At 43.0% G+C, this 21457-nt stretch overlaps 2 protein-coding genes across 20 annotated transcripts in view; one reads left to right on the top strand and one right to left on the bottom strand.

Moving 5' to 3' along the window:
- The window catches only part of LOC135098628 (GTP-binding protein 10-like), a 115689-nt gene that overhangs the window by 18260 nt on the left and 75972 nt on the right, over positions 1-21457 (bottom strand). For 6 of the 19 annotated variants that reach the window (XR_010267186.1, XR_010267185.1, XR_010267182.1 and 3 more), the window contains 4 exons: positions 9390-9538; positions 4292-5340; positions 3906-3997; positions 424-657 (listed from right to left, as the gene is read on the bottom strand). Coding sequence is in view for 7 of the 19 variants with exons in the window: in XM_064000980.1 (XP_063857050.1) it covers positions 424-657; positions 2347-2490 (378 nt within the window). In the remaining 12 variants the exon portion in view is untranslated. Of the gene's footprint in view, positions 1-423; positions 658-2346; positions 3537-3905; positions 3998-4291; positions 5341-9389; positions 9539-11778; positions 11968-15430; positions 15909-21457 lie in introns of those variants that run through there. The other 13 variants (XR_010267184.1, XM_064000980.1, XM_064000984.1 and 10 more) reach the window with 13 other exon arrangements.
- Positions 20500-21457, top strand: part of LOC135098626 (uncharacterized) — a 2227-nt gene continuing 1269 nt past the window's right edge. Inside the window, exon 1 of the mRNA XM_064000971.1 lies at positions 20500-21457. This exon is cut by the window's right edge and continues 771 nt beyond it. Within this exon, the coding sequence (XP_063857041.1) occupies positions 21012-21457 (446 nt within the window). The 5' untranslated portion in view covers positions 20500-21011.

Genomic DNA, 21457 nt, shown 5'->3' with positions numbered 1-21457 from the left:
CCACAAAGACTCAGTTTCCAACATGACTCAAACTTGGGATCACAAATTCACATCCATGCGTTTACCAGCAGGGTGTGTCTGACATCCCCAAGGAAGCCACAAGCCAGGCACTCATTGTAGGCTAGATGTCAACACTGTACAGAGTTTCCCCAAGTTATGGTGGAGTTCTGTTCCAACACCAAGTCATAAATTGACAAAAACAGAATCAAAACTAAAGCATTTTGTCCACATACAACCATAAATGCACAGAATCAGTATTAAGAGCACTAGCAAATAACTCTCCTATTAGTTAGAATGAGAGTAAAGCTGCCAATCAACACAACACAACAGCAAGTCAAAACTGTAAACACACAGACATCACATTCACCCAAAGTTCCTCAGCCCCACACACCCCTGCAGGGCACTGGGCACCCACACACTCACCTTGTTGACCAGCATGACATTCTCGGTGGGTGAACAGTATGGGTGTTTGGGTGACAGCCGGAAGCTGTTGATGTCTACCACAAAGAGGAGGAAGTGTGTCCACTCCACGTGGCACAGGAAGCGGTGGCTGCGGTGCCCCATCCCCATGTTGGAGTAGGCACCCTCGATGAGTCCCTGCAGATCAGCGATGGTCAGCCGCCGCATGTCACTGTACTTCACCACACCCAGGGTCGGCTGCAGCGTCATCGGAGGGAACAAAGTAGTTAGAAATTCAAATGATGAGTTATTTCAAGAAAGCTGCATAAAATTAGGCTTGTAATGTGCTGTTTTGTTTCTCTTCAGTTGATTTTGCATTTTGTGTTTGTCTGATATGTTGTATCTGTACTATTTTAATAATAATAATAATAATAATAATAATAATAATAATAATAATAATAATAATAATAATATATTTATCTATCTATCTATCTATCTATTGTTACAAGTTCCCAGTTAACCAAAGTTGGAATCAGGTCATAAGCTTGGGATGAATTGTGGCTGGCCAATGGAAATGTACATGCCAGGCCCAGGTGGGCTTAATCTAGGCACAGGCCGGAGGTAAAGCTGACAGACATTCTTGGTGGGCTGTAGTGAGCTGTGTTGTGCCTCTGCTTGGGACTGCTACACTCTATGCAGTGGATAAGTACATGTACCTTCAGTTTTCATGATACTTGTCTTGGTTTATTCAGTGAGAGCAGTTATGTTATTTAATGCTGTTTTGTGGTGGTGGTTTTGGTGAAGTGCTTTGTGGTTTGTCAGTGATTATCAACCATTGTGAGTTTATGGTGTATGTTATTATTTCCTGTTGGAGGGAGGAGTGTATTGGTGACAAGTGGAATAACAAGTGACTGTTGCTAGTCTAGTAGTGAATCATGAGAGTACTTGATCTGTTTGTCAGACTGCCGTGATGTAACATCTGCTGGCCTGTCTATCCTTTCATTTTTCAATAGGCAGCTTTGTTTGCTATAAATTGTTCATTATATTAAGGTAAAGTTTACAAGCACCTGACTTCCTTTTGCCCTTGACCTGAGTTATGCAATGAATGATGTTCTTGTCTTAAAGTGAACATAACAAACCTTGAGTCAGGTTATCCAAACTTACTTATTCACTTGGCCAACTGCCTCCATCTCACAATATTATCTATGCTGATAAGGAGAAATAATATGTAATAATAATAATAATAATGATGATAACAATAATAATAATAATCAATCTAAATAAAATTAAATTCATAAAATAAAATAAAATGTACTACTACTACTACTACTACTACTACTAATAATAATAATAATAATAATAATAATAGTATATTTCATTGAATTATTTTTTTATATGCTTCTCCTGTCATTAATTCCTGTCTTCAGTTTTATTACATGGCACTAATGATGTTTCTGAAGCAATGACTTGTACCTAAAAGAGTACCTTCTACATAACTTTCATGAGCCCAAGACAGATTAGCAAAGTAGAGGCATGAAGAATATTCATAGTGAAGCTTGTCTAGTCTTGGGAATGGTTCTATGTTTCCTTGAGCAGGCTGTGACTCACAGGCAGGGATGAAAATGATGAATTGTGTGAACTATGGCAATACTTCAGCCCTGAAGTGTGGTGACACACACACAGACAGACATATTCATGGACAGAGAGAGAGAGAGAGAGAGAGAGAGAGAGAGAGAGAGAGAGAGAGAGAGAGAGAGAGAGAGAGAGAGAGAGAGAGAGAGAGAGAGAGAGAGAGAGAGAGAGAGAGAGAGAGAGAGTACATATAGAGAAGACATGAAACAGTATAAACTAAAGGCAATGAGCAGTGCAGTCAAAAAATCAAGCAAACATGAGGCAGAGCAAAGTGGAGATGATGTGAACAAGGAGAGAGAGGTGCAGAACACTCACAGGGGTAGCTGGCCACCTTGGGTCTGGCGCTGGAGATGGCCCACAGCAGTGTGGACTTTTTTTTTTTTTTAATGTAGGAGGGACACTGGCCAAGGGCAACAAAAATCCAATAAAAAAAAATGGCCACTGAAATGCCAGTCCCATAAAAGGATCAAAGCAGTAGTCAAAAATTGATGAATAAGTGTCTTGAAACCTCCCTCTTGAAGGAATTCAAGTCATAGGAAGGTGGAAATACAGAAGCAGGCAGGGAGTTCCAGAGTTTACCAGAGAAAGGGACGAATGATTGAGAATACTGGTTAACTCTTGCATTAGAGAGGTGGACAGAACAGGGGTGAGAGAAAGAAGAAAGTCTTGTGCAGCGAGGCTGTGGGAGGAAGGGAGGCATACAGTTAGCAAGATCAGAAGAGCAGTTAGCATGAAAATAGCAGTAGAAGACAGCTAGATATGCAACATTGTGGCGGTGAGAGAGAGGCTGAAGACAGTCAGTTAGAGGAGAGGAGTTGATGAGATGAAAAGCTTTTGATTCCACCCTGTCTAGAAGAGCAGTATGAGTGGAACCCCCCGGACATGTGAAGCATACCCCATACATGGACAGATAAGGCCCTTGTACAGAGTTAGCAGCTGAGGGATGAGAAAAACTGGCGGAGACATCTCAGAATACCTAACTTCATAGAGGCTGTTTTAGCTAGAGATGAGATGTGAAGTTTCCAGTTCAGATTATAAGTAAAGGACAGACCGAGGATGTTCAGTGTAGAAGAGGGGGGCAATTGAGTGTCACTGAAGAAAAGGGGATAGTTGTCTGGAAGGTTATGTCGAGTTGAAAGATGGAGGAATTGAGTTTTTGAGGCATTGAACAATACCAAGTTTGCTCTGCCCCAATCAGAAATTTTAGAAAGATCAGAAGTCAGGCGTTCTGTGGCTTCCCTGCGTGAAATGTTTACCTCCTGAAGGGTTGGACGTCTATGAAAAGATGTGGAAAAGTGCAGGGTGGTATCATCAGCGTAGGAGTGGATAGGACAAGAAGTTTGGTTTAGAAGATCATTAATGAATAATAAGAAGAGTGGGTGACAGGACAGAACCCTGAGGAACACCACTGTTCCTCAGGCTTCCCTAATGCTGTTGCCAGCGTTAGAGAAGCCCACCAGACCCACATCAGCCAACAGCTTCAGTTTCAGCTTCACAATGTGTCCCTGTGGATGCGAGAACATAGGAACATGAGAACACATCATCAAAAAGGGGTAGTGCAAGAAGCCAGCAGGTTTGTACATAGTTTTTCTCATCCCCACAGCTGCTAACTTTGCACAGGTGCCTTATCTGTCCATGCACAGAGTACATTTCGCATGTATGAGAGGGGGTTTCCATTTCAAGACACTTGTCCTCCAATTATCGATGATCCTTTTTGACCTCTCTTTAGGGACTGGCATTCTAGTGAGACTTTTTTTTTTCTTTTTAACCTTTTGTTGCTGTTGGCCAGTGCCCCACTTACATGAAAATCAATCAATCAATAAATAAATAAGCCAAGGAAGTGCCAGTGTTCCTGATGTCCCACCAGTACCCACCTGTCCCTTCTGCCCATTGTACTGGTTGCTGGGGTTGCTGCTCTGCCCACCTCAAGCCACCAACACCTTGTCTCCTGCACAGTTTATCTCACCTGAAAAAAAAAAAAAAAAAAAAGGAAGAAAAGATAAAAATCACACCTTAACTTAGGGAAATATTTCTACTGATTACAGCTTAACCATCCTACACACACACACACATACATACATATACACTAACAACTGATTACTGAGTCCATTCCATTCATCCACCAGTCTATTTCAGAACCAATTCTTTCCTGTCAATAAAAAAAAAATTCTAACAAGAGATCAAAGAGAAAATAAAGACAGGGTGAAAAAGGAAAAGAGTGAGAGTGCCATCAGGAAAAAGGTGAGAGTGGCATTCTCACCCAGCAATTTCTGGTGCTGCTCGAGCCAGACGGTGGTGCCTGTAGGGACAGGAATGATCAGCTCAGCGCCAGCCTCCCCACAGATGCGATACTTGTAACTGTCCATGCCAGCTGCCCCAACCCACTGCTGGTCTGGCTGAGCCTTGCACAGCTTCAGCAGACTGTGGCCTGTGAGGGAAAGAGAGAGACAGAGAGAGCAGGGTAAGAGGGATGTGGTCTGTGAGATGGAGAGCAGGGTGAGAAGTGGTCTGTGAGAGGGAGAGCAGGGTGAGAAGTGGTCTGTGAGAGAGGGCAGTGTGAGAAGTGGTCTGTGAGAGGGAGAGCAGGGTGAGAAGTGGTCTATGAGAGGGAGAGCAGGATGAGAAGTGGTCTGTGAGAGGGAGAGCAGGGTGAGAAATGGTCTGTGAGAGGGAGAGCAGGGTGAGAAGTGGTCTGTGGGAGGGAGAGCAGGGTGAGAAGTGGTCTGTGAGAGGGAGAGCAGGGTGAGAAGTGGTCTGTGAGAGGGAGAGCAGGGTGAGAAGTGGTCTGTGTGAGGGAGAGCAGGGTGAGAAGTGGTCTGTGAGAGGGAGAGCAGGGTGAGAAGTGGTCTGTGTGAGGGAGAGCAGGGTGAGAAGTGGTCTGTGAGAGGGAGAGCAGGGTGAGAAGTGGTCTGTGAGAGGGAGAGCAGAATGAGAAGTGGTCTGTGAGAGGGAAACAGGGTGAGAAGTGGTCTATGAGAGGGAGAGCAGGGTGAGAAGTGGTCTGTGAGAGAGAGAGCAGGGTGAGAAGGAAGTTTCCAAGCCTCATTCCCTGTCATAACAGTGTTTAAATGCCAAGCCTCACTTCCTGTCATAACAAACATAATCTCTCTATGTCACTTCCCATCACAACAGACACAGTGTCTCCATGCTTCACCTTCCTTCCCCTCCACATACACATCACCCCCTGCGCCTCCCACTCCCCCGAGGCGCGGCAGACCCATGCCCCCCGCTCCACCCCGCACGTGCAGCCGCAAAACATCCACAAACTTGCTGCGTACTCTCTTCATCTTGTCCCAGTGCTCACACCACCTGGATGGGAAAACAGCTTTAGGAAATTGTTATAGGTACATTCCTATATTTTCTGGAGCAAAGTAAAATATATTGTTATGGGTATCTTTCTACCTTCTCTGGAGTAAAAAAAAAAGGAAAAAAAAAGTAAAATCTATCTATTTATCTATATACAGCAGCAGCAGCAGCAGCAGCAATAATAATCTATCTATCTTTCTGTATACCAGACTGGTAATCACATATGTAGTGGCCCATACAAAGCAACACACACACACACACACACACACACACACACACACACACACACACACACACACACACACATGGACTGCAAGAGAAGAAAACCCAGTTAAATCTGAGAGATGGAAGAGAAGGAACTGGTAAGGAAAATTATTACAATGGTCCAAGATGAGGAACAGGGACTGGAACGAGAAGTGGAAGAGGCATATAGAATTGGAAAATATAGTGAGGGAGGTAAAAGACCATTAAAAGTGAGAATGAGATCCCAAGTTGCAATACGGCAGATCCTAGTGAGAATCAGGAAGCTGGCTGAAAGTTCAGAATACAAAAATATTTGGGTAAAAAGAGATATGAACTTGGAAGAAAGGGAAAAAGAGCGGGACCTGAGAAATGAAGCTAAGGAAAAAAACAACAGAAGGACAGAGACCGAGAAGAGGAAATTTTATTGGAAGATACTAGATATGACACTGAGGAAATGGTACACTTGGGAAAGGGAACAAGTACTGAAAGAACCACAGCAGCAGATGGAGAAATTACAAGTGGTGGGGAAGCAGTACATTAAGAGTAATTTATACAAACATAGATGGGTTACTCTCAGGTGTACTGGAAGTGAGAGATTACCTGAAAGAAAGTAGACCAGATGTGTTGTGCCTAACAGAGACAAAGTTAAAAGAGGAAGTCCACTTAAGCTTTAAGGAGGAGAGATATAATTACTAGAGGAGAGATAGAAAGGGAAAAGGAGGAGGAGGAGTACTGATAATACTTCGAGATGATATATATGTGGAAGAAGTGCAACGTGGAGATGGTATGGTGGAGGTGATAGGTATAACAATCAGGACTAGTGGAAGAGAGAGGAGGAGGATCATATTAACGTACATGCCACAACACAAGGAAATGCAAAAGGAAGTGTTGAAGTGCCTAGACAACATGATAAGGAAGGACAGTAAAATACTACTAGTGGGAGACTTTAACCACAAAAATGTAAGCTGGGAGGAGATGGAAGTTAATGGAAATGCTGGACAATGGAGTGAAGAAACGCTACAGTTAGCTATGTTGAATACAATGGACCGATGGGTGGAGGAATTTACAAGATACAGAGAGGAGAAGGAACCATCAATGCTAGACCTGGTGTTCACAAAAAAAAAAAAAAAAAAAAAAAAAAAAAAAAAAAAAAAAAAAAAAGCCCTGTCCAAACATTAAATGCTTAATCCCAAAGGGAAAAAGTGACCATGTGGTGTTAGAAGTGGTACTGTAAGACTGGGAGGTTCTAGCATGTAAGGAGGATTATAAAAATGGGAGATTAAATCACGCAAAGACAAATTTTGCAGAGTTAAGAAAATTCTTTGGAAGGGACTTACGGAAGGCATGAGAGTGCAAGAGAAATATGAAACATTCTTGAAGAAGTACAATGAAGGTGTGCAGAAGTATGTACCTATATAAAAAGTAAGGAGGAACAAACATATTTGGTATAATGCCAGATGTGCATAAGCTAAGAAGAGAAAGGATATAGCTTGGAAAAATTGAAGAAGCAAAAAAAATGAAAAGAATAGAAAGCAGTATAAGGAGGCAAGGAATAAATATTTTAGAATAAGAAGAGAGGAGGAGAAACAACTTGAAAAGGATGTGGTAAAGAAATGTGAAGAAGACCCCAAGCTTTTTTTTACAGGTATATTAATGGAAAGATGATAAACAGAGAGACCATTGACAAGATAGTAAAGGGAGAAAGGATATATCAAACAGTGGAACAGATGAGTGAAATTATGAATGAGAGTTTTAGGTCTGTGTTCAATGTGGAAGCAAATTTTATAGAACCAAATGAGGAAGTGTGGTGGGAAGGGTTACAGGAAGTCTTGGTGCAAAAACATGAAATTGGCAAATTGTTATGAGAGTTGGATGTCAGGAAAGCATTGGGGCTTGATGAAGTATCAGGCTGGACACTAAAGGAATGTAGAGAACAAGTGGTGGAGCCAATTTGGGATGTGATTAACAGCTCACTGATAGAGGGAAAAGTACCAAAAGAGTGGAAGAGAGCAAATATAGTGTCAATACACAAAGGAGGAAAGAGGACTGAGCCACTAAATTATAGACTGGTGTTGGTAGCTAGTGTTATAGGCAAGATCTGTGAAATAGTGATCAAAGAAAAGTGAGTGAAATATTTGGAAAAGAACAAAGTTATAACAAATAGACAATTTGGTTTCAGAAGAGGAAGGTCATGTGTACCAAATGTACAGAGTTTCTATACAAGAGTAATAGATGAAGTACAAAACAGAGATGGGTGGGTAGATGTAGTGTGCTTGGACATCAAAAAACTTTTGATAAAGTTCTGCATAAAAGATTATTGTGGAAGAAGAAACATATAGGAGGACTGAGAGGGAAGAAGAGTCAGTGTTTGAGGGGCATCAAGAAGAACAGTCTTCCACATAGAGCTGTGAATATCTGGAATTGCTTAAATGAAGAGGTTGTTAGAGCACCAAACATGCAGAAATTTAAGGAAATGCTGGATAAATATAGCTATGGAGACAGGACACTATGAGCCCTGCTCAAACCCTATATTACACACACACACACACACACACATCACTCACACTCTTAGCCCAGCCAGCCCGTGGTGGAAAGGGACAGTTTCATGGACCATCCTACTACACCCCAGGAGCTTAGGTATAGCACAGCTGGCCATATATCTTTTTACTTGTCCTAAGAACAAGCAAAAGGTTTATACAGTTCAGTTCACTTACCATCTAATAATGCAGTAAGTAATGCTTTTTGGGTGATTACTATCTCAGAAATAATACCAAATTCCATAACTAGTTGGGTCTATAGTTGTGAAAAGGACAAACTAATACCCTGAGTTCTCTTAACTGACATGATGTTCTAGGGACTTGTGGTGAGGCCAGACACGTGAAGGTGTCTTGGCCTCCAGTCTGAGCAGCCACTCTCTCTTCCTTCACAGAAGACCTGCTTTTGACACCAGCGTACAAACACCACTCCACTCCAACACTCGGACAGCCTCACCTATGGTCTGACCCTTTTATCCTCAACATTTGGGTATTGTCCTTTCTGGGGATTTCCCGTCCTGTGGTGCTGCTAAACTTTACCAACACATACCTTATGTCAGATACTTACTACTACAACATTAAATGGAGTTGTAGCATATATACACTGTAATGATATAAAAAGGTAAGTTAATGTAATATATGTCTATTTTTTAGTGAGAACTGCATTGTGTTTTGCAAACACCACAATACACTTGGCAACGTTTCCTCCAGGTGTTGTCACGTTTCTCTGAGTGACTCAGTCAGTTAGTCAGTGACTCAGACTCAGTCTGTCAGAGTGACCTGTCAATCCACTGGTCACTTCCTCTCACACAGCACGTGAAAAAAGAGAGAGAGAGAGAGAGAGAGAGAGAGAGAGAGAGAGAGAGAGAGAGAGAGAGAGAGAGAGAGAGAGAGAGAGAGAGAGAGAGAGAGAGAGAGAGAGAGAGAGAGAGAGAGAGAGAGAGAGAGAGAGAGAGAGAGTTGGAAGCAAGGTTATCTCTGACACTTAGGGTCTAATCTGGTAATTTGCCCATTAAAAAGTCTGGCAGTGCCACAGGCTGGGAAATTCCCAGAAAGGACAACACATAAACACTCAGGATGAAATGGTCCGACCCTAATTAAGCCACAATGTACTCACTGAGGCCTGTAGGGCAGTTAAACCACTCAGTGGTATCTTAGTCTTAGTGTGTATCATCCAGAGTAAATGTATTGTTTCTATAACCAAGGACTCTACCCCATAGCAGGAGTTTTCCCACATGGTACACAAAGCTACACCAATATCACCCTCTTGCTCACCTCATATCTTTAAGAGGATGAGGTGCAGACAAGAGCCGTGTCTGCTAACACTGCCACACGCTGCACCGTGGGAGCAGACCAGCTCAGGCTTGATGCACAGACAGCAGACTGGACTAAGCTTTTCTCCTCACTCCCTTGCTCTTGAATGCCTGTAATAATAATGTATGCTTTAATTAACTCTTTCAATAATAATTCAAAGCTTTAAGTACAATACATAATGGGAGCAAACAAGCTGAGGCTTAATGTGCAGACAGCAGACTGGACTCAGCTTTCTTGCTTATTCCCTGGCTCTTGAATACCTGTAATAATAACATGTGCATTAATCAACTCCTTAAACATCAATTCCAAACACTAAACACACTGCATTATCACATTACAAAACATCTGGATTAGTACATACTACTGGACTAAGCTTTCTTCCTCACTCCTTTGCTCCTGAGTGTCTGTAATACTGTAATAATGTAATAATATGTACAGTAAAATCCCTCTCATCCGGCAGCTTTAAGTATCCGGCACATTTTTCCCCGAGCCTTAAAATCAATAAAAAATCAATGTGTACTCATAAAATCAATTAAAATTCCCGCGCAAGGCATACTTTGTCCCCTCGCCACCAGAGAGCACTGCTTCATGCCACCCGCGGCCCACTACACTGTGTTTACTCAGTGACTCACACCCGCGTGTGCAGTTTATCGCCTGACACCTTCATCATGCCTAAAGTTGTAGAAAAGAGGAAATGTGTTGTGCTTACACTTAAGCAGTTGATCAGATCAGCTGCTGATTAAGATCAGCTGATCTTTGTTATGGTAGGATGCGTGAGTGTAGGGTGGTGATTGTGTACATAATTTCACTTCTATTCAAGTATCCAGTAATATTCAAGTATCCGGCATGTCGGCGGTCCCGTTGATGCTGGATAAGAGGGATTTTACTGTACCTTAATTAGCTCTCAGCAACAACTCCAACCACTTAGGGCACTGTGCACAATCTCTGCAAGCATCAACAAGGAAAGAAAAGAATAGACTTCAAAGTTATATCCAGTATGATGTTTAGAAGTGGCTGTCACAAACAAGACAAAAAGAACTTGAAAATACATTTATAATATTTAGATGTGACTGTCACAAGGTAGAGAAAAAACAGAATGGATTTTCACATTTCTAACCAGTATAATGTTTAGATGAGGCTCTCACAGGATAAACAAAAGAATGAAAACAATAGATTTGTAGTTTTTTGGCCAATATAATATTTAGTAGTGGCTGTCAGAAGAAAGAGAAAGGAATTAAAATAATGTATTTTCACATTTCTATTAGGTATAATGTTTAGATGTGGCTGTCACAAGGAAGACAAAAAGACTAAAAAATAGATATTTAAATTTGTATCCAGCACATATTAACATTCAGCTGTGGCTCTCACAAGGAAGGGAAAAAAATAATGAATAGATTTTCACATTTCTGGCCAGTATAATGTTTGGAAGTGGGTGTCAAACAAAATAGAATGCCTCAGGGAGGAAAAATGTGTTGAATACCAGTGAAGGGTGAATGGAGTGAAGGAATACAGGAATGGGCATGGGGAGGATCAAACACACCATGCAATTTGTCATGGAGAAAGACTGGCAGGAAACAAGATGACTACACCCCACATTAATCAACTCTTTCAACAGTAATTCATATGCACTGTATGTAGTCATTGCATACATCCACAATGTAGAGAAAACAATTTTTCAAGTGAATACATCCTCAAATTCCTAGCCAGTATAATGCTTAGATAAAGCTGTCACAAGACAGAGAAAAGAATTAAATAGATTATGAAATTCCAAGCCAATACAATGTTTAAAGCTGTCACAAGAGAGAGAAAAGAATTAAATAGATTATCAAATTCCTAGCAAGTATAATATTTAGATAAAGATGTCAGGAGAGAGAAAAGAGTTTCACATTTGTAGCCAGTGTAATGTTTAGATGTGGCTGTCACAAGAAAGAGAAAAGAATTACAGGAATAGATCTTCACATTTGTAGCCAGTATAGTGTTTAGATGTGGCTCTCATAAGCAACAGAAAAAAATGAAAAGATGCTAAATAACAGAAAAGAGTTAATGGTACAAAGAAATATAGGAGTGGTCAAGAGCAGAATCAAATACAGCCTTCTAATTCATCACACTGAAAGAATGGCAGGAAGTAGGATGACCATTAAGCACACTGTTAAAAGCATTCTTCTCTCATCAGGATTATTTTCAAAGATCACAGACTTAATTAGCTGGGTTCAATATTTTTTTTCTCTTTGTTTATCTATCATTAGGATCAAGACATAAGCAAAATCATAAAAATCATTAATCAGGATGGGTTCAAGTCCCAGGAATAGTAAGAGAGAGGAGTGAACCTCTTAACATAGCAACTGTTTACCAGCAGCAAGTATTGTAGATACGGGATGAGAGATGAGGGTTGTGGTCTGACTGTAACAGTGTGTGGCACATGAGCCTCAGTCCTACCCAGAGATCAGTCACCATGAACCATGAGCTCTTAACGTAAGGGAATGGCTGGCTGGACAGCAAGACAACTCCTCATAACTTCCAGCAGCACCAGCACACGACCCTGGGCAAATAACAGTGACAGACAGGGAAATGTGAGTGATTATTAGACAAGTGATCTCCTTGGAAGGAAGTTATCACCCACAGGGATCAGTTTTGCCCCTAATTATGTTTGCAACATATATGAATGACATGAATGAGGGAATCAGTAAAAGTTTCTTTGCCTACAATGCTAAACTCACAAGACAAGTGAGTGTACAGGACAATTGTGAAATACTGCAACACCTTAATACAAGTTGGAAATGGAGCTGCACATGGGAAATGTAATTCAGTGTCAAGAAATTCAGTGTAACGGAGTTTGGAATGAGCAAGCAAAGGATTTCGAGGGAATATAAACTTGGAGGAGAGATTATACAGAAATCAAAGTCAGAGAGATCTCTAGGAGTATTCATGTCAGACAACACGTCACCTGAGAAACACATTAATAAAATTGTTGGAGAGACTTACAAGCTAATGAGGAGAGAAAAAAAAAAAAAAAAAAACATGAGTGGCATTTGTCCACATGGATGAAGAAAGGGTAAAGAAAGTGACCATCACTCTGATAAGGCCAAGGCTGGAATATGCAGCAACAGTGTGCTCACAAAGCACAACAAATTACATCAGACCTTTGAAACCTGAAAGGATTCAAAGAGCAGCAACAACATTTGTTCCATACTTGTTGGACATGTTATATGAGGAGAGACTAGCAAAACTGGAATTGACAATGCTGGAACAAAGAAGGCAAGAAGGAGACTGATGGCAATTTATATAATCATGAAGAATATGGACATGGAGGATAGAGAAGACCTAATACAGTGGGACATGAGAGACACAAGAGGACATGGAAGGAAGATAAAAAAAAAAAAAAAGAATATGAAAATGAACAGCTTTCCCATCCAATCCATAGAATGGGATGGGAAAGAACAGAGAATACATCAATTTTTTTAAGGGCCATGTTAAACACCATGAGATACAAAGACAGGACACCACAAGTATAGGTCCCCTCCCATACAACTACATAAATATATATACACACACACACACACACACACACACACACACACACACACACACACACACACACACACACACACACACACACACACAAGGTTTCAAGACACTTGTCCTTCAATTTTTGACTACCACTTTGGACCTTTTTATGGGACTGGCATTTCAGGGGCCATTTTTTTTTTTATTGGATTTTTGTTGCCCTTGGCCAGTGTCCCTCCTACATAAAACACACACACACACACACACACACACACACACACACACACACACACACACACACACACACACACACAAAAGGGGATCTATTCATGGCATACACTGGAACTCCCTGTCTGCTTCTGTATTTCCTCCTTCCTATGAATTGAACTCTTTCAAGACAAAGGTTTTAAGACATTTATCCTCTCATTCTAACCTTTCTTTTGAGACTGGCACCTTAGTGGTCTTTTTTTTCACTATTTATTCCCCTTGGCCTGTGTCTCTCTTACATAAAATAAATAAATAAATAAAATAAAATACATTAATGCAAGGAATGGAAATACTGGACTGGGCAGATACTATGCACTGTGATAGTGTACACTGTGACTGGCTCATGACAGCTGTTGGCCTGCCTGTTTCACATGGCCAGGGGAGTGAAGCAAGGCAGCTGGTGAGACTGTTCAGGGATGCGGGGAGACAAAACTTCATGGTTAGGTTTGGAAGTTGAAATATACGGTCAGACTTCATTGAAAATAAAAATTTACTCATGAAAATGGCATCAAACTATCATACTGTGTTCTGCAACTGGCCAGGCTCAGTTTTACAAGAGCAAGGATTGATGCCACTTACCTTGCTGTCACCAGTCAATAACACTTCATACACAGTCATGCTGTTCCGAGGGGAATGATAGAGGGGAGTAGAAGAAAAAGACCAGGGGAGATATACATGGAAAGTTTGGTGAAGCTGACAAGTGCAAGGATGACAGCAGTGCAGATGATACAAGCTACACAATGCAGACAAGAGTAGAGGTCCATAGTTGCTAATGTACTGGAGGATAAGACACTGCAGTAAGGTAAGGTAAGGTAAGGCAGGCCATTGATGCATGGCAGTTAGAGTGACTTGTTATGGAGCGTCCACAGGGGTGAACCTTCCAAGTTAACCCAAGTGGTTATAGTGTGGTGTTCAGCTGTACTACTTTTGTGTCATGAGACAGGCATCATGTGTGGCTGTGATATTTAAGGAGTCAGACACCTACCATTGACTGACAAGTAAAAGAATGGTGACAGCAGCCATTCCAGTTTATCAGAACCTTTTTCTCCATTGAAATTAATCCCAATAGCTTTCAAAGAAAACATTACTAATTCCTTGGATCCCACACATTACTTTTAACTTATGTTTAGCCTTTCTCCAGTAAAATACAGATAAACTGATTTTTTAAAGAATCCAGCATTTATTTTTCCTGTGCACATACATTAGCTGCCCATCATAACATTCCACTGTGCTGCCAGGCTGCCTCACTCACCTGGCATGGCAGCACTGTAGCAGAGACACATCACTGGCAACTCATACCACCATGATGCAGGACCCAGCCAGGAGGGACACACATTCTCCATGACTGCCAAAAATTTCTTCTTCCCCTTCCCAGCAACACAAAATTTCATCTTCCCCTTCCCAGCAACACAAGATCTCTTCTTCCCCTTCCAAGCAACACAAAATCTCTTCCTCTTGCCAGCAACACAAAATCTCTTCCTCCTCCTGTACAGCAATACAAAACCTCCTTCTCCTCCTCCTCCTCTTCCTCCTCCTCCTCCTCCTGTAATACCACCTTAGTTAATAAGTTCCTAATTTTAAGCTTATATTTATTACATATTATTTTTTGTATCCAGTACAATATAAATTTTGTCCTTACTGGATTATTAATAAACCATTTATGATTATTATTTGTCAATGCATCAGTGTAGCATCAAAACATTACTACACCCTGCCTGCTCATGTTTGTTTGTTATCAACAAGGAACACAAGTCAGTCCTTTGCTCTGCCAAACATTACTTCCATGGACTGCCATACCTGCACATTTGACAGAGAGAGAGAGAGAGAGAGAGAGAGAGAGAGAGAGAGAGAGAGAATTAGGTTAGTTTAGAAAGCCAAATTCCAGTGATTTTTGCTTCTCCATACGAAAATTTACATTTCTTTTTCGTGGCTGTTAGACGGTTCATGTTTCTAATAATACTGTTGTGCCTACCCCTCACTCCGGGCGGGCGTGTTATCCACACGGGCACAGATCAAGAAACTTGAGCAGCGGGGCCTCAAATAAGTAGCACTCTGAACGCCGGGACAAAACACACACACACACACGAGGCCGGGGCACAAGGGAAAACACGGGCACTATTTCCTAGGTTTATCGACAAATCCTCCGCAAGTACACTGCTTTACAAGTTTACAGGAGGCACCACAAGTCTCCCAGGGCACGACAGGCACTCAACAGGCAGGGAAACACTTACAAAGCAGGCAGGCACACGCTGGCCTCCTCTCTGGCCACGCGTCTCCCCTCTCTGCCTGTTCCCGCTTCTCCCAGTGCTGCCAACTCCACAGTGCTGCCACCCGCACCCATACCCCTGGTGTAACAATACCGAAAAAAAGAGATTGAGACGTGTCTCAATTCTGTTTTCATCTGACAGATACACTGGGTTCAGTTAAGTTGGGCTAGGCTAGATTAGGCTAGATTAGGCTTACAAAAATTTCGTTCTTTAATTTAATTGGTCATTCATTTTATATATATCATTATTTTATTTATTTATTTTATGTAAGAGAGTCATTGATCAATGGCAACGAGAGGCAGAGAGTTAACTCTTGCAATTGAGAGGAGGACAGAATAGTGGTGATTGATTGAGAATACTGGTTAACTCTTGCATTAGAAAGGTGGACAGAATAGGGGTGAGAGAAAGAAGAAAGTCTTATGCATGTGCTTGTGATAGCGAGAGAGAGGCTGAAGACAGTCAGAGAGAGAGAGAGAGAGAGAGAGAGAGAGAGAGAGAGAGAGAGAGAGAGAGAGAGAAAGGGGGGAGGGTAGGAAGAGGAGGAGGAGGAGGAAAATAAGAAGAAAACATGCCCCGGGTCTATCATTTTTGTGAGTGACCTTTACCAGACAATGGTATGAAAAATTAGTTATCAATTTTTCCAACTACTAGTACATTATTGATTCACCTCTCACCTACCTAATAATAATAGTAATAACAATAGTAACAATAATGATAATAATAATAATAATAATAATAATAATAATAATAATAATAATAATGACAATAATAATAATGATAATAATGATAATAATAATGATAATAATAATAATAATAATAATATAATGATAATAATAATAATAATAATAATAATAATAATAATAATAATAATAATAATAATAATAATAATAGTAATATTTTTTTGTATTTTCACTATAAAAATATTAATGTATTATGGTATGTATACAATGGAAACACACACACACACACACACACATAACAACAACAACAACAACAACAACAACAACAAAATGCAATGAAAATATGCTACTACTACTACTACTACTACTACTACTACTACTACTACTACTACTACTACTACTACTACTACAAAATAATGAAATAATATATATATATATATATATATATATATATATATATATATATATATATATATATATATATATATATATATATATATATATATATATATATATATATATATATATATAATATCTTTCTCTCTCAAACAAAATAAATAAACAAACAAACAAGTAAATAAAAAGAATAATAATAAATTTTCTTTGTTTGTTTGTTTACTGTGGTTGAAGTGACGTGGGATTTCAAGGGTGTTTTTAAGGTTCTAGTGTTAGATTAACACAATTTCTACTTTCCAAAGGCCTAGTTGAAGTTACAAGGGCTTTTTATGGGTGTTTTTAAGATTCTAGAGACAGATTAACAATATTTCTGCATTACTAAAAGGAGAAACACTCTTGAGAACCCTGCTAACTGTATTTAAAAGGTTGTAGTTGAAGTTACTGTGGTTTTCAAGAGTGTTTTTAAGGTTCTAGTGACAGATTAACAACATTTCTGCATTACTGACAGGAGAAACATCCTTGAGAACCCTGCTACCTGTATTTAAAAGGTTGTAGTTGAAGTTACTGTGGTTTTCAAGGGTGTTTTTAAGGTTGTAGTGACAGATTAACAATATTTCTACATTCCTAAAGGGAGAAGCACTCTTTAAAAGGCTCTATTTGAAGTTATTGGAATTTAAAGCACAAAAAAATAAATATATAATAAAAATAATCATAAAAACACTCCCAAACACACCCAAACAACATTTCTACATTCCAAACACCCTAGATGAGGTTACAAAGGTTTTTTCAAGGGTGTTTTTAAGATTGTAGTGACAGATTAACAATATTTCAGCATTGGAGACTTCAATGTTTTTCAGTACGGCGTCGCAACTGCTCGTGATCGGTCTTGTCTCTTTCGTTTGGAGTTATTTCTGATTTTTGGTATGCGCGTTTTTTAGCGGAGAGACAATTCTTCATTTCTGAGTTTTGGTTTAATTGTTTTGCCCTAAAAACACGAAAAAATTATATTGAAAATGTACGGAAATCACTTTTTTTTCTCTCTTCCATTTTCTCTTTTCTTTTTCCGCTCAAGCGACACGTTCCAGAGGCAGCTCAACACAAAGTGACAGGGAGAGAGAGAAAGGGAGAGAGAGAGAGAGAGGGAGAGAGGGAGTGGGCGAGGCGGTGTATTGCAAGTCTTAATAAAAAGAGAAAGTTTTGTGTGTGTGTGTGTGTGTGTGTGTGTGTGTGTGTGTGTGTGTGTGACCATGCTCGTGCTACACAAGAGAGAGTGAAGGAGTGGGGGGATGAGGGAGTGTGGTGGGGGGCGTGGTGGAGGGCTGGGTGAAGAGAGTGGTGAGGGTAACACAATAATGCGTGCTGCACTGTACAGAGGGGTCGCCGCCCCCGGCCAGTCCCCCCTCCGCCACACACACACACACACACACACACACACACACAGCCCCACGCGCGCTACCTGGGAGAAGCGGGCCTGGGTCTCCATGATGTCAAAGAGCTGCATCTTGTGGTGGAAGGCCTGGGCGCCCTGTGCAGGCGACGGAGGGCTCAGCGCTACGCCCGCGCTAGGGAACCCGTGCGCTGTGTGCCGCAGCTCCAGCCTGGAGAAGCGGCGCTGGGCGGTGCCCGAGGGCGAGGTGAGGGAGCCGCCGGGGTCTGGGCCGCGCTGCCGGGACACCGCAGGGGAGCTGAAGGCGGAGCGGCTGCGGTAGTTGTGGGGCAGCGAGTGCTGGCTGCTGTTGTGCCCCGCGGAGTGCGCCGGCAGCCCGTCTGGCCTCTTCGGGGCGCCACCCACCGCGCTAGTGACGGTCGCCAGCGTGACGGGTGTCTCCTTGCGGGAGGGCGACAGGAACCTACAGGTCGTGGAGGCGCCGTTGGTGGCGGGGCTGCCGCCTCCCGCCAGGTGGGTGAGGCTGCCGGCGCTGCTGCTGCTGTTACATTGGTACAGCTTGCCCCGCTCCGCCCCGCCGCCCTCGCGGGACCGCGCCAGCTGCAGGCGCGTCTTGATGGTGCGCAGCATCTGTGGCCGTGCGGGCGTGCTGAGGCCGCCCGCCAGGCCGCGCAGGGCGTGCTCTGAGCAAGATGCGGGCAGGGTCTTGTATCCTGTCTCGGGGCTGTGCAGGCTGCGGGGCGCCGGGAAGCGGGACTGACGGCTCCGCGGCTCCTCCCTGCTGCCCTCCAGGCGCGCCTCCTCCAGCTTGGCGCCCGTGAACAGCGCCGCCAGCATGCTCATGTTGGCCTCGTGTGCCGCTCGCATCCTGCCCAGGTCGCCGCCGCCCGTCTCCTGCCCGTAGAGAGTGAGGGGGCGCAGCGCGTCGTCCAGCGCGGCATGGCGCCCCCCGTTGAGCAGGGCGTGGTGCGGGAGTGGGGCAGGGCCGCGCAGGAGCGGGCTGGGGCGGGGCTGGACTGGTCCTCCTCGTGGCGGGGGTCCTCGTGAAGCGGCGCGCTGCTCTGCTCGGAGCCCGAGCTCTCCTCGCAGCCCGGGCTGGCCTCCTTGCCTGACGTGGTGCCCGAAATGGCCCCGGAGTCCTGGGAGTCTGAGGAGCGCTCCCCATTGGCCAAGGTGGCCCTAGCAGCCACCCCACCGCCGCGCCCCTCTGCCGTCGCCGCCGCCGCCGCCTCCGTCGTAGCCATCCAGCAGCACGTTGGCGCCGCCGTTGTGCAGCAGCGTCAGGAAGGAGGCCTGCGGCGCGTCACTGCCCCACACCACGGGGCTGGGCAGCAGGACGCTCCTGGTGCGGGACGGCCCCCCGCCATTCTTCTTGCCGCCCTGGAGCTCCTAGGGGGGCCGCCGCCGCCCCTCGAACATGTCGCGCACCGTCACTGTGTCCGCCGCCCGCGAGACTCACGGTGCGCGGGACGTCACCATTCCAGGAAGGGCGCCGCGCTCCACGCCAACCCCGCACCCTCACTCTGCCTGCACCACACTCATAACACAACACCGCCACCACGGTGCCTGCCGTCACACCACCACACCACAACACAACTATATGGCCCCCCATCACCACCCTAACACACCACGAGACCCGCCCCTTCACCAGTCCCAGCCCGCACCCTCAACCGAGGCAGCCACACAAAGGGCGCCTCGGTACAACTCATGTCCTCTTCTTCCTTCCTTCCTTCCCTTCTCTCCCTCTTGTTAGACCTCCTCCTCTTTCTTCCCTTCCTTCTTCCTATTGATTATTCTTTCCTCTTCCTTTTTCACATGTGTGTGTGTGTGTGTGTGTGTGTGTGTGTGTGTGTGTGTGTGTGTGTGTGTGTGTGTGTGTGTGTGTGTGTGTGTGTGTTTCTATGTACGAGAGAGAGAGAGAGAGAGAGAGAGAGAGAGAGAGAGAGAGAGAGAGAGAGAGAGAGAGAGAGAGAGAGAGAATGGTACATATTGTTCTCTCCTCTCTCCTCCTCCTCCTCCTTCCAACACTTGAATACCGCATTGCTAATTTACATAAATTTCCTGCTAATTAGGCCAGGTGTGATAATAGTAGCAGTAGTAGTAGTAGTAGTAGTAGTAGTAGTAGTAGTAGTAGTAGTAGTAGTAGTAGTAGTAGTAGTAGTAGTGAAAAAAAATTTTGATATAAAAAAGTACCGTTTTCTTTTTCTTCCATTTCATATAATCACACTCACACACACGTATCGTACGTTAATGGGCAGCCTCTCTCTCTCTCTCTCTCTCTCTCTCTCTCTCTCTCTCTCTCTCTCTCTCTCTCTCTCTCTCTCTCTCTCTCTCTCTTTGTGTGTGTGTGTGTGTGTGTGTGTGTGTATTGATTCAACTTGTCCAGTCAAAAATACGATGGAGAGAGAGAGAGAGAGAGAGAGAGAGAGAGAGAGAGAGAGAGAGAGAGAGAGAGAGAAACTGACGAAATTCAATACAGATTTATCTCCTCTTCCTCCTCCTCCTCCTCCCTTTATAACAAGAAGTATACATATCTCGGCTCATTACCCTCCTCCTCCTCGCCAGGTAATAAGAGGTGATTACTCTCTAATTAGACAGGTAAGTGTGTGTTCGTTACCTGGGGATCTCATTTGCTGGTGGTGGTGGAATTGCTACTCGGAAAAAAATGGCACTGGAAAGAATGGCACAGGAAAAAATGGCACAGGAAAAAATGGCACAGGAAAAAATGGCACATTGTTTAGCCTAGGAAAAAATGGCACACAAGCATATACACCGATATCTGAAACTGGATAATTATTATTATGTTATAAGTGTTCGAAGCCTATATTGTTATGTTATAAGTGTTCGAAGCCTATATTGTTATGTTATAAGTGTTCGAAGCCTATATTGTTATGTTATAAGTGTTCGAAGCCTATATTGTTATGTTATAAGTGTTCGAAGCCTATATTGTTATGTTATAAGTGTTCGAAGCCTATATTGTTATGTTATAAGTGTTCGAAGCCTATATTCGAAATCGATCAGAAGTTTTCTTGGCTCACGTTGTGAATAATTTGATTAGTGGACTCTGTGGACTTTTTTTGCGATGGAAATTATCGAAAGCAACAAGGGAGGTCTCAAACTGTGTTACAGTGGATACATGTATACCAAGCAGTGGTCAAGAGGTGAAACGGTGCGGTGGAGGTGTGTCAAGCGAACACTTTCATGTAAAGGGGCATTAACAACATCTCTTCAAAATGAAAACCCAACACTTTTAACAGAACACAATCATGATGGTGACGAAAGTGCTATTGAAGCAGCCAAGTGTAAGTCTAGAATGAAAACATTAGCAAAAACTACCAGAGATAAACCTGGTCAAATATACGCCCAAAATGCCTTAACCATGAGAACCCAAGCGCAGGCTCATTTCGTATCACAAGAACATTGTAAACGACTGATTCGGCATCACCAAAGCGCCAATCAGCCTCGCGACCCTGCTTCATTACAGGAACTTGTTATCTCGGGAGAATGGGCATCAACAGGTGGACCAGA

Source organism: Scylla paramamosain, unplaced genomic scaffold (assembly GCF_035594125.1).
Source record: "Scylla paramamosain isolate STU-SP2022 unplaced genomic scaffold, ASM3559412v1 Contig71, whole genome shotgun sequence".
In the NCBI taxonomy this organism is placed as follows: Eukaryota; Metazoa; Arthropoda; class Malacostraca; order Decapoda; family Portunidae; genus Scylla; species Scylla paramamosain.
This window is presented reverse-complemented; position numbering and strand designations above follow the sequence as displayed.